This window comes from Pteropus medius, unplaced genomic scaffold (genome assembly GCF_902729225.1).
Source record: "Pteropus medius unplaced genomic scaffold, Ma_sr-lr_union100, whole genome shotgun sequence".
NCBI classification, from domain to species: domain Eukaryota; kingdom Metazoa; phylum Chordata; class Mammalia; order Chiroptera; family Pteropodidae; genus Pteropus; species Pteropus medius.
The window spans coordinates 2,632,013-2,645,905 of NW_024343732.1; the positions used below are offsets into that span (position 1 = coordinate 2,632,013).

Here is a 13,893-nt window from a genome sequence, read left to right on the forward strand (position 1 = left end):
GCTGGGTGTACCATCACAGGGCTGGCGGTTACTGTGGCATGAACCTTGCCAAGGGCAGTGACCAAGGGTTTTCTGGAGATGACTTATCGGGAAATTGGCTTTGTTCCCACACACTGCTGGGATGAGATGTTCCCAGTGCCATCTCCACTGTGCAGTCTCCATGACATTTGCATTGAGGAATCTGAAGACTTAAGGCTTTCTCTTTAAAATGTTGATGGTCACTACTTGAGTATGTTAAAGTGTCTGCTCTTCAAGTTAATTTTGTTAAATATATCCCCAAAAGCATTAATTCAGAGGCAACATTTACAAGTTCTCCACTTTAAAAACACAATTAAATTGTAAATGTATGTTTATTTGTAAATGTGAGTGCCTGAGGTCAGCTCGTTTTACTTCCTTCAGTCTTAATGACCTGCATTGCTGTGTAGTTCTTGAACTTAGGACTGAAGGTGATCAGGTAGGCAGGATGTCTTGGTCTGACTCTGCCTTGGATACGACCTTCCTCCTTGGTGGTAATGGGCTTATATTTGATGGGTCATCAGCATTTCAGATGGAGTGCAATATTTGGGCATACCTGGGATGTTAGAAGTGCTCTTTTAGGAGGAGGCTGAGATGCTCCTGAACTTAACCTTCCCTTTTGACTCTTTCTGAACTGAACATCATACTTGCAAGTGGTTTTTCTTCCCAGGATTAGGTAGAGAACACCTGTGAGAGTTGGGGGCAGAGCAGTCGCCTGAGGAGCACACCAGTGCTCAGATGGATTTATTTGAAGGAGTAACTGGAGGTGCTTCATTTAAATTGTGTGCACATACAGGTCTTTTTGGAGTGTGCTCAGTGCTATCTCACAGCTCTCAGTACTCCTCTCCTATCCTTTAGGACCCGATGAAAGATTCTGGCACTCCTCACTCACAGACTAACGGCCAGTTAAGACCCTACTCTACCCCCAGTCCCTGGACTTCTGAAGGACACTCACAGCCCAGTGAAGCCCATGGGAGGCCCAGGCGTCACTGCTAGCTTCTCACACTGAATATAAGTGGCCTCTCTGTAACTTTGTAATGGGGATGCTTTTTCCTTCTAAACAACCTCATTTCACAGTTGTTAAAAGTTTTGATTTCCTTTTATTTGGTTTCATCTACTTTTCTTGGAGATGGATTTATACACACCTGTATGTTTCTGCCACTTCACCTTTTCTGCTACCATTTCTTCTTCCCTCTTCTCTCTACAAATCCAGATTCTACTTGAGGCCCACCTCAAATAAAGCATTTCTAGATTCTTCCTCTCCTCTTCTGGACTCCTTTTTCAGTGTTGATTTGTAATAAAATGATGATTGACACATACGTCTCCCAGCCTTTACTGGGTCTGTGCTCCCGTGAAGGCGGGGACCCTGAGCTGCTCCTCCAGCTGTCCTCCACGGAGGAGATGCCCCCAGGTCACTGGCTCCTTGAAGGTCACCATTAGGTGCAGGAGCAGTATTTGTCAGCAGCCTGTTGGTGTCTGCATCCTGCTGGGCCAGGTGGGCCATAAAGTAGGAAAAGGGATGTCCCAGGTGCTGAGTAACAAGCATCTTGTGCTGCAGAAGTTCCTTTCTGGGTTCACTTATCACTCAACTATATAGCAATAAACAGCTCTTTGCTTTCTTTGGAAGCCTGAAATTACTGTGCACACGAAGTTTTAGAAACAAGTGTGGTTGCATTGCTAGTGCTTGAAAACCTCTGCAGTTCCAGTGGGTGCGAAATTATCTCCGATGGGGCTCAAGGAAGTGTGGATTGAAGTGGCGGAGATGCATGAGGATCCACACGAGGCACTGCAGGTCTCTGGGCTCCTTCACGTGCTTTTAGAAGTTGGCGACCCTGGCCCCTGATCATTCATAAGAACTGCTAGTCTTTTCTTAGAGAAGAAAACCTTTTCTGAGATATTTGGGCAAGATTCAGAAGTGGGAGGAGAGGATGAAAACTACATGTGTGAGCATTCATGAGTGTGGGTGCACAAGTGTGTATTTGTGTGCGTGGTGCAGGGTTGCCTGGTGTGCTGCAACTTTGGGGAGCGGGGAGGTGTCTGTTGGTGCCCCATTTTCCTGTGTTTGTCCTATGCCAATAGGCTGTCCACTGAGCAAGGTCAGATGCTCCCAAGTCTGGTTGCCATGTTCCTTGTCCTTTTTTCTGTCTTCTCACTGTCCTCTGCCATTCTGGAACTGGTGGCTGGCAGTGAGATTTCCCACCTCATGAGAAGCCTTTGGAAGAGCACCTGAGCCCCTTCAGCAGGATAGGAGAATTCGTTGTTCATGTCTCATTTTTCTAAAGTGGCTGGCCACCTAGCAGGGTGTTGGCCTTTTCTGTATTGGCAGAAGGCTCAGAAAATCTTCATTGATTCCCAGGCCCAGGGAGCCCCAGTATGGGATGGACAAGATGCCACCAGGTTGGGGGTGAAGCGATGTGCCCACTAGTCATGCCCAGTGTTCATGTAAAGGTCAGCAGAATTGAAGGACTGATGTCCTGACCAGGTGGAGGCTGAGCCCCAGGCAGGTCCCCAAGGCCCTCCTGCTGTCTCTGGGCTAGGTTATGGAGCTGCAGCCTCAGACAATGCATTGGGCGTACATTGTTATTGTTCAGAGCTCTCTGTGGGACAAATAGGACATGGCTATGACGATGCTGGTTCAAGGCTATGACGATGCTGCCCACTTGCCCTGGGGTAGGACAGTTGGGGGCAGTGTGGTGTGGACCTGCATCCTCCTAGACGGTTCTCCCTTTCAAACCAGGTAGAGTGCCCTTCTCAGGGTTTTTCTGGCACAGATGACCCCTCTCTCCTCAGTCCTCAAGAGGAAAGGTGAGTCCTAGTTACCTGGAGAAGCCGGGCCCCCTGGTTCCCTTCCTGCCACAGGGAATCCCCAGAGGCCCCCAATCTCCAGTGACTCGGCCAGGTCTATTCATACTTTCCACACTAGCTCAAACATCCCTCCATCAGTGAGGCCTTTCCTGAGTGCCCCTGGCTGGGCCCTGCACCCTTGAGGTTCTTGTCAGCTCCATGCTGCTTAGAGCTTTGGTCTAATGCTCAGGCACGTGTGTTAAGGAACTACTTGTTTCTGTAACTGAGTTAAAGTTTCATCTGCTGCAGTAATCGAGTTTATAGCATGTAATTTCCTTCTACGAGGGACCTAGTTATCTTGAGATTATGTAGGGCTTTTAGGATGGTATAAACAAGCTGACCCTGCAGTAAGTTGTATGCACTTAGCACGTTTCAAAACTAAATTTTTTCAGACTTGTTAAAAGGGTTAAGTCTTAGGCTTAGTCCTTGAGTTAAGTTCTTAGTTAAGTCCATGGAGTCCTGGGCCCAAATTGAATTTACATGTTCAAGTCCTTTTTCTGAAACCTGTTTTTCTCTGTAGTCAGTTTTGCTGTAATGGTTGTTTTGGAAAAGCAGATTTATTCTAACATTATTGATATATTAGGGCACAAGTGGAGCATAATATACAAGTTCTGTTTGGTTATGTGCAATTTTGTCCAGGAGAAACACTAGATAAGCTGGTGGCCTGTTTTGGTAAATAAAGTTTGACTGGGACACAGCTATGCCCATTTGAGGACATAATGTCACAGCTGAAGAGCTAAGTAGTTGGGACAGAAACAAATGGCCCACAGCCGAAAATATTTACTGTGTCCCTTTAAGAAAAGGTTTGCCGACTCCTGCACCAGGTGAATCCAGAAGACTGCTCCCAGCCCAAAGAGCACCTGCTGGTTCCCAGAATCAAAATGCACACACCTCAGGTGCACCAACCCACCTTGGGCCACACCCATCCCCTTCTGGAGTCAGACAGCCTCCTACCAGCTTGTCACAGTAACTCAGCAAACAGCAAAAGGTGTGGTCTTATTCATGGCACCCCATAAAGTTGTAGTCACTTAATATCTCATTGGGACCCTGTGCAGTGAGAGGTCAAGCCCGCTCCCCTTCGGGAGGAGCTCCCAGTGTCCTTTGGAAACCTTGAGTCTGATTCTGGGTGGTTGATGGGGTGTTTTGATGGACACTGCCTAGAGGAGCATAGTCTTTAGTGCTCAGCATCGTCTCACCCACTTGCTGTGTAACCATCACCTGCCTCAGTTTCCCTATCTGTAAAACAGGATGATGTTAGCGCTCACCTTGCAGGTGTTTGTGAGAATCATCTGAGGTGATCCATGTGGGGTAAATGAAGTAAGAGCCTGCATTTCTGTTAACAACAGAGGAGCAGTCGACTTTGGTCAAAATCTGAGTATCCATCCGAGTGTCGAAAGGGGGCCTGAGATGTCAGGTTTGGCCCCCTCCCTTTCTGAGCTCCTCTCCATAAAAACCTACATTTGTTCATTCATTAGATGTTTGCTGTGCACCTCCTGTGTGGCTAGCCCTCTTCTAGGACTAGGGACACACCAGGAACTCTGATGCTTACACTCTGCTGCCTGCTACCTGGTGAGTGGTGATAACATCTGATTCCGGGGGGCTCATACCTTCGGATTCCAGGTGGCCTGGCCCTGTGCAAGGCTGTTCTCTCAGGCAAGGCTGCCATGCAGGCATTTATGGATGGCTGTTCCATCCTCCTCACTGGCATGTACATCATTTTAGCCTCACCATGTGCTTGTCACTCCAGATGAAAACACACCACTTAAGTATGATTAACAAAAGGCCTTTAGACCATATAGTGGAATGGTCCACAGTGGGCATCTTGAGAGAGTGCCAGCTGTAAAAAGGAGTAGAGACCTGGATTTTAGGCTCAGACCATTAGCCCACTTAGACTTAGATTTCCCCACCTTTGTGGGGTGGCATGCCCCTTCCATTGTCAACATGCAGAGGCTCTGGGTGAGTGGCAACTATAACCCCTAGTGTGTGTTGGCGTGCCTCCCCCTGGGCCCCAGGACTGCTTCTGGGAGAGTCTTCCTAATGTTTTCTCATTTCGTGATTTTGAGGGCACAGGGATCTCCTAGCCAGGTGGCTGGGCCCGGAGCCCTCCTGATAATGTACAAGAGAGAAAATGCAATGTCTTAAACTTTAGTCAGTTTGTAGTGAGACTTGAGCAAACCTTCGCACAGGACTTGCTGTGGCTCCCTTCTGCCCGAGACCCTCCCTGCTCAGCAACTTGACCCCTGCCTGGACTGTCTCCCCAATTCCTGTTCTCACCTCGGCCTCACTCTATGGTGCTCCATCTCAGTACACTTGCCTTCCAGAAAGTCAGAATTTAGGAGTTTTTAATGAAGCATTCAACTTGCTTGCTTTGTTATGCCCTGTAGGGCATCTCCGGAAATCATAACATTTCATGAGGCTAATTTATAGAATTGTATGTTTAACTCAATAGCATGTACTAAACCTATACTATTTGCTTCATACTGAAAATGAAGATGAATGGGAAAAAGAAGTTTCTGCCATGGAAGAGTTTAGCATTGATTCGGGAGACTAGGTGAAGCCATTGCATAGTGTGGGGTTTGTTGTGGGCAGTCACGGTGAGGGACTGTGTGGAATGTGGGCCCTGTTGAAATGAGCCCATTCTGACACTGCGGCCTAGGGGCCCCTCGGGACAGCTAGTGGCCCAAGTAGAAGATGGGCTGTGTGGATGAGCCGAGGGAATTGGGTTTACTGCCTAGAGCTTGAGAGTTGTGGTAGTAAGTACTAGAGAAGGTGGACTTCTAAGCTGTTCGGACATTTGCCAGTACAAGTGGGACAGTGGCAGCACTGTCCTCTCAGCCCACTGAGGTTCCGTGTTCCTTTTGCATTCTTGATTCTGCCTGTTGGAGGAGCTGGCATTGTGTCCTCCCTGCATCAGGTGCCCTGCAGCACCTCCCTCCCCACTGGGCCTTCTCCCCTTGCCCCACTGCTGCTAATACTTGTCCTTTCAGTTCTCAGCCTCTGAAGGTGGCAGTGTTATTTTATCTGGCTTTCCTTTTTATCTTCGTGTTTGTGTTTTTTCGAATAAAAGACTGATACATAGTCACTGTTAAAAGGAATAATTTAGTACAGAAAGTGAAAGTTTCTTAATCACTTTACAGAGATGAGTGCTGTGGATTTTAGCCCCATTTCTTTCAGTTTCAATTTTTGTAAACTCAGTATTTTTTTTCTGCGGAATATAGATACTTTTAAACCATGTGAATGGTATTATACTATTGTGCAACTTTTCTCATTCAAGTTATTTCTGATGTCACTCTTTGTCTTCATATAGTATGTCTGTGAGGTATAGATGGAGGAACTGAGGCTCAGAAAGTGACAAAGTACGTGGCCAGTCACTCTCTGAGGTCCAGCCTCTGTTCTCTGCTGTGTCCAGTGGTGCAGGCTGGCTATCGGATCATCTCTCTGTTTCCCAAGTTAAATTGCATCCCTTGTACTCAGCCTTAACAGGGTTTGTTGTTTAAAACTCGAGAGCTGGTGTTCTGGTATGAGTTTCTTCCAGAAAGACAGCCACCACATCCCTGCTACCATTGCTCAGAGATAGTCAGGAAGTGGCTCAGGCCCCAAGCAGAGCGAGGTCTGTTCCGGAAAGGAAGACCAAAGTGCAGCTTAGCTTTTCTTCTTGGACTCTTACCCAGGCACCTGGGTTTGACTCTCAGAGTGGGGAGCCTGTGGAGGGTATACAGGCCTGAGACTTGGCTTCGGGAGGCTTCTCATGCTTTTGTCTTAGGGAGGGTGGTTGGTCTTCTTGGATATAGGCAGGAGACAAGGGAGGGCATGCAGAGAGGCAGCACAGCCCCAGCCCTGAGACCACCAGGGTGCAGAGACCCACTTGTGCTGTATGTCTGCTTAGGGGTGCTTTGGTGGTGGCCCGATGGAGCTGCCTGCCCAGTGGGGCTTGTGTGGCCAGTGGCTGATGAGGCTGGCATCTGGACCCCATCATCACCCACCTTGGCATCAGTTGCTTCACAGGCCCTTCTTTCTTCCTGAGAAGAAAGGGTGCCCCATGCTGCCCTGAAGATGGTGTCTGCCCCATGTGCAGGCCTCCACCTGTCAGCAGATGCTCCTCAGTCTCTATGTGGATCTGGGTAGACAGCTCATGCTCAGCATGTTCAGAGTACCTCTACTCTCAACCTTCTTCCTCCAGACCTGTTTCTTCCCCATCTCAGAAAATCAATTTCTTCTTTCTAGTTGCTCAAGCAAAACCCAACAAAACAGAGCAACCCTCTCTCGCCTCATTTCCAGCTGTTGGCATGTTATGATGTCTGTATCCTCTAAAGTGCAGCCCAGTATTATTTGGTCATGTCTCCCCACTGCTCTGTCTCTTTCCTGTCCTGAGCCACAAGATACAGAAGCCCCCAGTCTGTCCCCAAATCAGCCAGATGATTCTGCAGACTTCCCTGTGCTCCCCCTGACGTCAGTCAGTTCACACTCAGTACCCTTCTTCTCCTACCTCCTCATGCTCACTCACTTCTCTGGACTCTGGAACAAGTACCCCAAGTCCACTTTTCAGCACATCAGCTATCACTTCTCCCAAGCACGTATTGCTAAGCCTCACTTTCCTCATGTCTGAAATAGTATTCCTCATGGTAATCCTGCTGATATGTTAGTAACAGAGTAATATAAATAGTCCAGATAATATTAATAATAATGCCTCAGGGTGATGGCTCTGTGACTTTATTTATTCTCTTTTATACTGGCCTGTGCCACTTGCTTTCTGTTGGTCTCCTGAATCCTGTTGAAAAATTTTGGTTCCTGCTGTAGCATAATTCACCCATTGGAGTTGTTTTAAAACAGGTTTTCCACCTGAGGTTCTCAGACCAGTTGGACAGCAGTATTTTACTAAAATAAAGCAACTTTTGGTAGAGAGAGTTGAAATTTGCCTCTGACCCAAAGCCGTGTGTCAGCATTCTGCCCCAGATTCAGTGGCCCCATCATCCTGGGGTTGGTCTCTGCTGTACCTGTGTAGCTTGTAGTGTGGCTGGAACATGCCCTTCTCCACTGAGGAAGGCCTGGGCTGTATCCTGCTGCCTCCTGCCCACCAGCCAGATTGGAAGATGTATCAGAGCAGGGTTGTGTTTGGAGAGAGAGAAGGGGCTGAGACTATCTGGATTCCAGTCTTGCTCCCTGTGTAGCCTGTGCCTCAAGCAGCCTTGCACCCTGGTGGCCTCATCTTTACAGTGGGCATGCTGCTGTCTGGATCTGCTCTGCAGTCAGCAGTCAGCACAGGGTTCCACCAAGAGCGTTCTGCTCTTTGTGGCCCGAAGTTCCTGATGGGCCTGTGGTGGAACTTCTGCAGTTGCAGCTTCCCCTTCATTCTCGCCCTCTCTCCAAGGAATTTTGAAGCTGTTCCAAATTTGCCAGCTGGGGCAGTCTAGCCTCTTCACCTGCTCTTTAGAAAGTATTCTAATGCACCTCCTCACGGCTTTTTTGCAGAAATCTTCAGTCATAACGTCATTCTTCAAGACTGGTTTCTTCCTGAAACTTCATCACTATCCCTGGGTCTGGGTTTCTAGGGCTGTAGCCACCAGCCGTGGTGTGCTGGAGTCATTGGTACTTCCTGCTGATATTAAGAGGAGTGCTCTCCTTACCATCACCTGCCCTCCCCAGGAACAGAGCCTTGAGAGGCCAGGGATTGGCCACAATAGGCCCCAGTGGGAGCTAAGGCAATCGCCTGGCTGTGGAGGAGGGGCCATCCCTAATGGCAGGCCACACCCTCTCCAGCTGTGCTTGTCCTTCCTGTGGTGGGGGAGGGGTTCAGAAGGTCTTGCCTGCCCAAGGCGCAGGCCAGGCCATCGGTTCTGGGCCAGGGGTTGGCAGCATTCCAGCTCCTGGGCTTAGGGTGAGTTGCCCTAACACTGCATACACAGCACAAACCTATAGATTCCTTGGCCCTCTGCTGGGGCTGGAGGGAACGGCCCTGTGGGTTTGAGGCTCTGCTCTTGCTCCTTGTGACTGCTTGTCCTACACTAGTGACAGTGAAATGAGGCCACTTAGTACCACTTCACTGATCTGGTCACCTGGCATACAATATAGTCTTGTCAGACCACAGCCCCAATCAGTGGGCAATTAGGAGGAAGGACTTCACACAGGGTTTGGGGTTCAGATGAGTTTTATGGAGAAGATCTCGGGATTTACCCTTAGGTGGGCTCTCCTGGGCTGAAGCAGAGGCAGAGTGGGGAAGCATGGGGCGTTCTGAGTGCAAGATTGTGGGGTATAGCGTTGTGTGTGAGGTACGTTCTCCTTGTCCACGTAGGACTCCTTTCAACCCCAGTAGGCACCAGGCCAAATTGGGAGCTTCTCCCTCTGGGGTAGAATTTTCCCAGACTCCAGTGGGGGTCTTTCTAGCTTGAGATCCTGATCTCCCCTCATCTTCCACTCACATCAGCTTCTCCCTGATCCTGGGGCCAACACATACCTGCCATCCAAGGCAGCCCCAGAATCGCTCCTGTTATTCAGTTTTCTAAATGTTTGAGGAGCTCCTGTTTCAGGCCATGCCCAGGGGAAAGGTGACCCACCCCTCCCACAATGGTGGATACTCAAGGCAGTGACTCATCTGTAGTCTCACAAAGTGGGGCAGGATGGATAGAACTAGTGAGCAGGCTGGCAGGGTTTGTTGTGATCAGAGCACGTTGGACAAAGAAACCGTAGAATTTTAGGCTAAGAGGCACGTGGGAGCATCCCTAGCTTCCCTGTGGGGCAGTGAAGAGACGACAGGGAGGTAGATGAGGGGGTGGAGAGATCTGGGCGAAAGCAGAGGGATGAGGTTGTATGGGGCTAGCTGGGGTAGATGACAGGTGCAGGCTGGGATGTCAGGAGGAGTTGGGGGCAGATGGAGGTGAGGTCCTAGCCTATGGCCCCACCCTCCATCAAAATGGGTGGGGAGTACCCCAAGGGTGATGTGGCCACAAAGAGACCTGCTCAGTTCGACCCTTTTGGGCTGCCTGTTAGGAGCAGATGTCAGTGCCACACTGGCTTAACACGTGTGCAGAGAGGCCACTCTGCTTCCTGCACCAGGAGCAAGAAGCAGCTGTCTCTTCCTTCCTTTCAGTCTAAGTCCACAGCAGGGCCAGTTGGGACTTTAAGGAGGTTGTGAGTGAGTTAGCTCAGGACCATGTCCCATGTATGATGACATGGCCCCTTCGTTGTTTTGTGTTGCTTCCCAGAGTGTTCATTGATGAGGAAACTGAGGCGTTGGATGCCCTGCCTGTGTGGACACAGGGCAGGGAGGTCTTGAGTGTAGGCACGCCACGCAGGTATGAGTTGGGACTCTCTGAGGGGCTCACATGGTGAGCTGCTCCTCGGGCCCCGTGTTGCTGGACATGATTGTTGACTGTCCTGAGGAGACCTGGCACTTTGGGAATTCTACTAGTGCCTGGCAGCTAAATTCCTTTCTGTCCCCTGGTGAACTCTTACAGTCTCATTTCTGGTGTCCTGCCCTGTTGGGACATTGAGGCTGGGCTTGGAATGGCCCCTTTAAGAGTGCGTGCCCGTGTCCTAGACTCTGTTGTGGAATGCCTGCAGCCTCCCTGCAGACAGACTTCACTGCCTGTCCTCTCTCCTGTCTCCTGTCTCTGTGAGGGTTAACAGCACTTCAGCTTGTTGTCTGGAACCGGTTTAGACTGGTTTTCTGGAAAGTGCTTTGTCTCTCAGACTGAATCCTGGGAAGGGTCATGTGGAACCCAGTGATGTCATGGGATCAAAAACTGACTCAGCTGTTTTTTCTTCTTTTTTTTTAAATCAAGATATGTGTGTGCTGCAGGTACAGGGCTCTGACATGGTGACGGGCCAAACCACACCTTATTCAGAGTTTACCTCATTGGCAGTCAAAGGGTTAACTGTGACCCTCCCTGCCCCCCCCACTCTTCTTCTTCACCCCCCTGAGGTGAGCAGAGAGTGAGGAGGCCACCCTCACTGAAGGGGAGAAGGGTCAACCCAAGTCAGTGCAGTGCAGGGCTGGACCTGGGCAGTGACCCTGTTCCTGTTTCTGGATTCCAGACACCTCCAGTTCACTGTAGGTGCTCAGAATCCCATAGGCAGGACAGAATTTTCCTCTATTTGCTTTGAGTCTGGAGCACCAAGGATTCCCTGTTTTTCTGATGAATGGACACCTTCCATTGTCCCTGTCCAGGTCTCTGAAGTCTCGGCTCCCCAGATGCTCCACTGCTCCTGTCCAGGCTTTACCGGGGCAGTGAAAAAATGTCCTAGACGTGTTTTTTGAGCTCAACGTTTGTTGTACCTACTTCTGCGATTGTCACGTGGCGAGAAAAATACTCCAGGCTGACACTTTGAAAAGTTTCTAAGAAGGTAACAACTCCATTGTGCCAAGTTTAAATGTGTTTTCTCCTTCTCCAAAGTTCAGAATGACCGAAGAAGCATGCCGGACACGGAGTCAGAAACGAGCACTTGAACAGGACCCAGCGGAAGATGATGTGGAAAGCAAGAAAATAAAAATGGAGAGAGGATTGTTGGCTTCAGATTTAAACACTGATGGAGACATGAGAGTGATCCCCGAGCCAGGAGGAGGTCCAGCCCAAGGGGTGCTGAGGGGGGCAGAGGTGACAGCCATTGGCAGAGGTGAAGGGCAGGCAGGCGACGGGCCTGTGGACATGCGCACCTCACACAGGTGAGTGGGAAGGGCTGGGCACTGGGACAGGCCCAAGTGTAAGGAGGTGGGCTCCAGGCTGCCCCTTCTCTACCCTGGCCTACAGGAAGCAGCTTTTGGTGGGTTATCATGTAGGTGGCTGGGGCCCAGCCTTAGCGTCATTGTGCCCTCCTGGCTGAGGGACCGCCCTTCTGGGACCGGCATGGTGGTGTAGGTCTCATAGGAGGGAGAGCGGAAGCCTCTGTCAGCAGGTCTTTACTAAACTTATACCTCCTATCTGTCGCTTGGTGCTTGTAGGAAAACTTGAGTTTTTCATCTCGTCATGCCTTCTTGCTTTTCAGTTCTGTGGCTTAGGAAGCCAGAGATGCTGTGCTCTGCCTGTGTCACTTGGCTGGGGGCACAGTTAGGAGTCCAGCCCAGAGTACCTCTCATACGTGTCACCATTCCTCATGGGCAGCGCATCTCAGAGTAGGGGCCACTCCGCTCGTGTCTTCTGTGGCGTGCTCTGATTACTTCAAGAGTAGCTTTCCTGACCTTCAGCTTTTGTGAGGCTCTTAAGAAAAAAGCTTGAAAGAAATGACTCAATGTACCACCCTATTTTTTTCACTTAGAAATCTTTTCTCCTTATAAAGAGAAATTCAGGTCTAGCTTCTGCTCTTGATGTCACCCCTCCTCTCAGAGTTCTGGTGAGAGCCGTTCTCTCCAGAATGTTCACACCCAGATGTCCTATAAGCCAGACATCCCATCATAGGCATGCAGGTGTGGCCATCGCCTCCCAGCTAGCCCCACAGCCTCCCTGTGGTCCATCCCTCGTCTCCCTCTCTGCCTCCCTTGCAGACTCCCCTCCGTATCTATTTGTCCAGGTTGGGGTAGTCGGCAGGAGGTGCAAAGCTGGGGAAACCTGGGGGCTTGTTTCCTTTTTGTGAGTGTTTATTGACCACCACCCCCAGAGGGGCCCCAGCCAGCAGTCTTTGTGTTAAATCCATTTTGGGACCCAGACTGTTGGCATCCTAAGGACTTTAGCAATTGCCTGGCCTGGTGTTTCTCAGCATTAGAAATTCTTACCTCCTTGTCTATGGCCATGCCACCCTGAATGAGCTGGATCCCGTCTGACCTAGGAAGCTAAGCAGGGTTGGGCCTGGTTAGAACTTAGATGGGAGACCACCTAGGAAGACCAGGAGCTGTAGGCATAAAAAGACAAAAAATAAAGGATTGTAAGCTGACAAGGTCCTTGCAATCTGTGAGATCAACCAAGGGTTGCCTCACCTAAAAAAAAAATCCTTACCTCCTCAAGATAACACAGGAATATCTAACTCCCTCCTGTTGTGAAAGCATCTTAGTCTAGGGATGGATGAGTAGTGTGTGCTTTGTGTTTCTGCTACCCAGAAAGGCCTCTTTTGTCTGGTTCTGCTTTCCGCAGCCTCTGTTCTAAAGCCAGAGTCCTCTTTTAAAGTTCTAGAAATAAAATTGTAAGTCCACGTTTCCTTTCCCTCTCTCTGACTTGGTCCTCAACACCATCTCAGATGGGTGAGGATAAGGAGGAGCTTGTGTGTGTGGAGATCTGCTGGGTCCCTTGCATTCCTGGGCTCCTGGTGTACATTTTTTCTTGTAATCACCATGCTCCCCTACAGGACAGGCTAGTGAATTGTGAGGGAGAGGTTAAGTACTGAAGGATCTCAGAGCTGGAACTCAAACTGATATCGTTCTATTACCAAAGCCTGGGCTGCGTTTGGCCTCTGGGCCTCTTGGTCCCAGATTTTCCTCACTGTGACCATTGGCTTCCAACCCAAGGGCATAGCACTTAGATGTAACGTTTCCTGAAGTTGATGAGGTTTTATGACACGTAAAGGACACAAGGGAGCCAGGGGATAGCGATTATCCTAGGCACACAGGGCAGGGGTCTTCCTGAACGACCAGACACACGCTTGGGCATTGTAAAGCAGTGTGAGAGTACGGAAAGAGTCTGCTTTGGAGGCCAGCATGCAGAGTCAGATCAAATCACATTTCCTGATTGATCTTAGGCAGATGATCTTTGCCTGTGCTGCTTCATATGTAAAATGGGTGATAATCTTCTCCCTTGCAGGTTGATAGGTGACAGATTTGTACCTAGAATCAGCCCTGGTGCATGATGTGTCATGAAGGAAAGAAGTGTTGGTGACAAGTGCCCTGTAGTCTTAAGCTTCACTCAAAATAAAATGTCACATGTCTCCCTGAGTTCCCACACAGAATGAAGAAGTACACTCGTGAGTTTTGACAGAATCATAGGATCAAGTCCAGCCCAGAGCCATTCTAAAACTGTTACTTGTTCTAGAGCAAGTGACCACAATTTTTCTGTTGGAAGCGGGCAGTGTTTGGATCCTTGTTTAGAGTGTTTGGCTTGAGACGACATCCCTTGG

At 49.5% G+C, this 13,893-nt stretch overlaps 1 protein-coding gene and 1 pseudogene across 11 annotated transcripts in view; both read left to right on the forward strand.

The window, feature by feature from the left end:
* GATAD2A (GATA zinc finger domain containing 2A) overlaps nucleotides 1–13,893 on the forward strand; it is an 86,455-nt gene that overhangs the window by 42,725 nt on the left and 29,837 nt on the right. For 7 of the 11 annotated variants that reach the window (XM_039867977.1, XM_039867974.1, XM_039867972.1 and 4 more), the window contains one exon: nucleotides 11,250–11,518. The exons of 1 other annotated variant lie outside the window; for it this stretch is intronic. In XM_039867977.1, the coding sequence (XP_039723911.1) occupies nucleotides 11,256–11,518 (263 nt within the window). In that variant the 5' untranslated portion in view covers nucleotides 11,250–11,255. The remainder of the gene's footprint in view (nucleotides 1–11,249; nucleotides 11,519–13,893) is intronic. 3 more of the 11 variants (XM_039867976.1, XM_039867979.1, XM_039867975.1) reach the window with 1 other exon arrangement.
* LOC120606688 (uncharacterized) lies at nucleotides 12,569–12,687 on the forward strand (annotated as a pseudogene).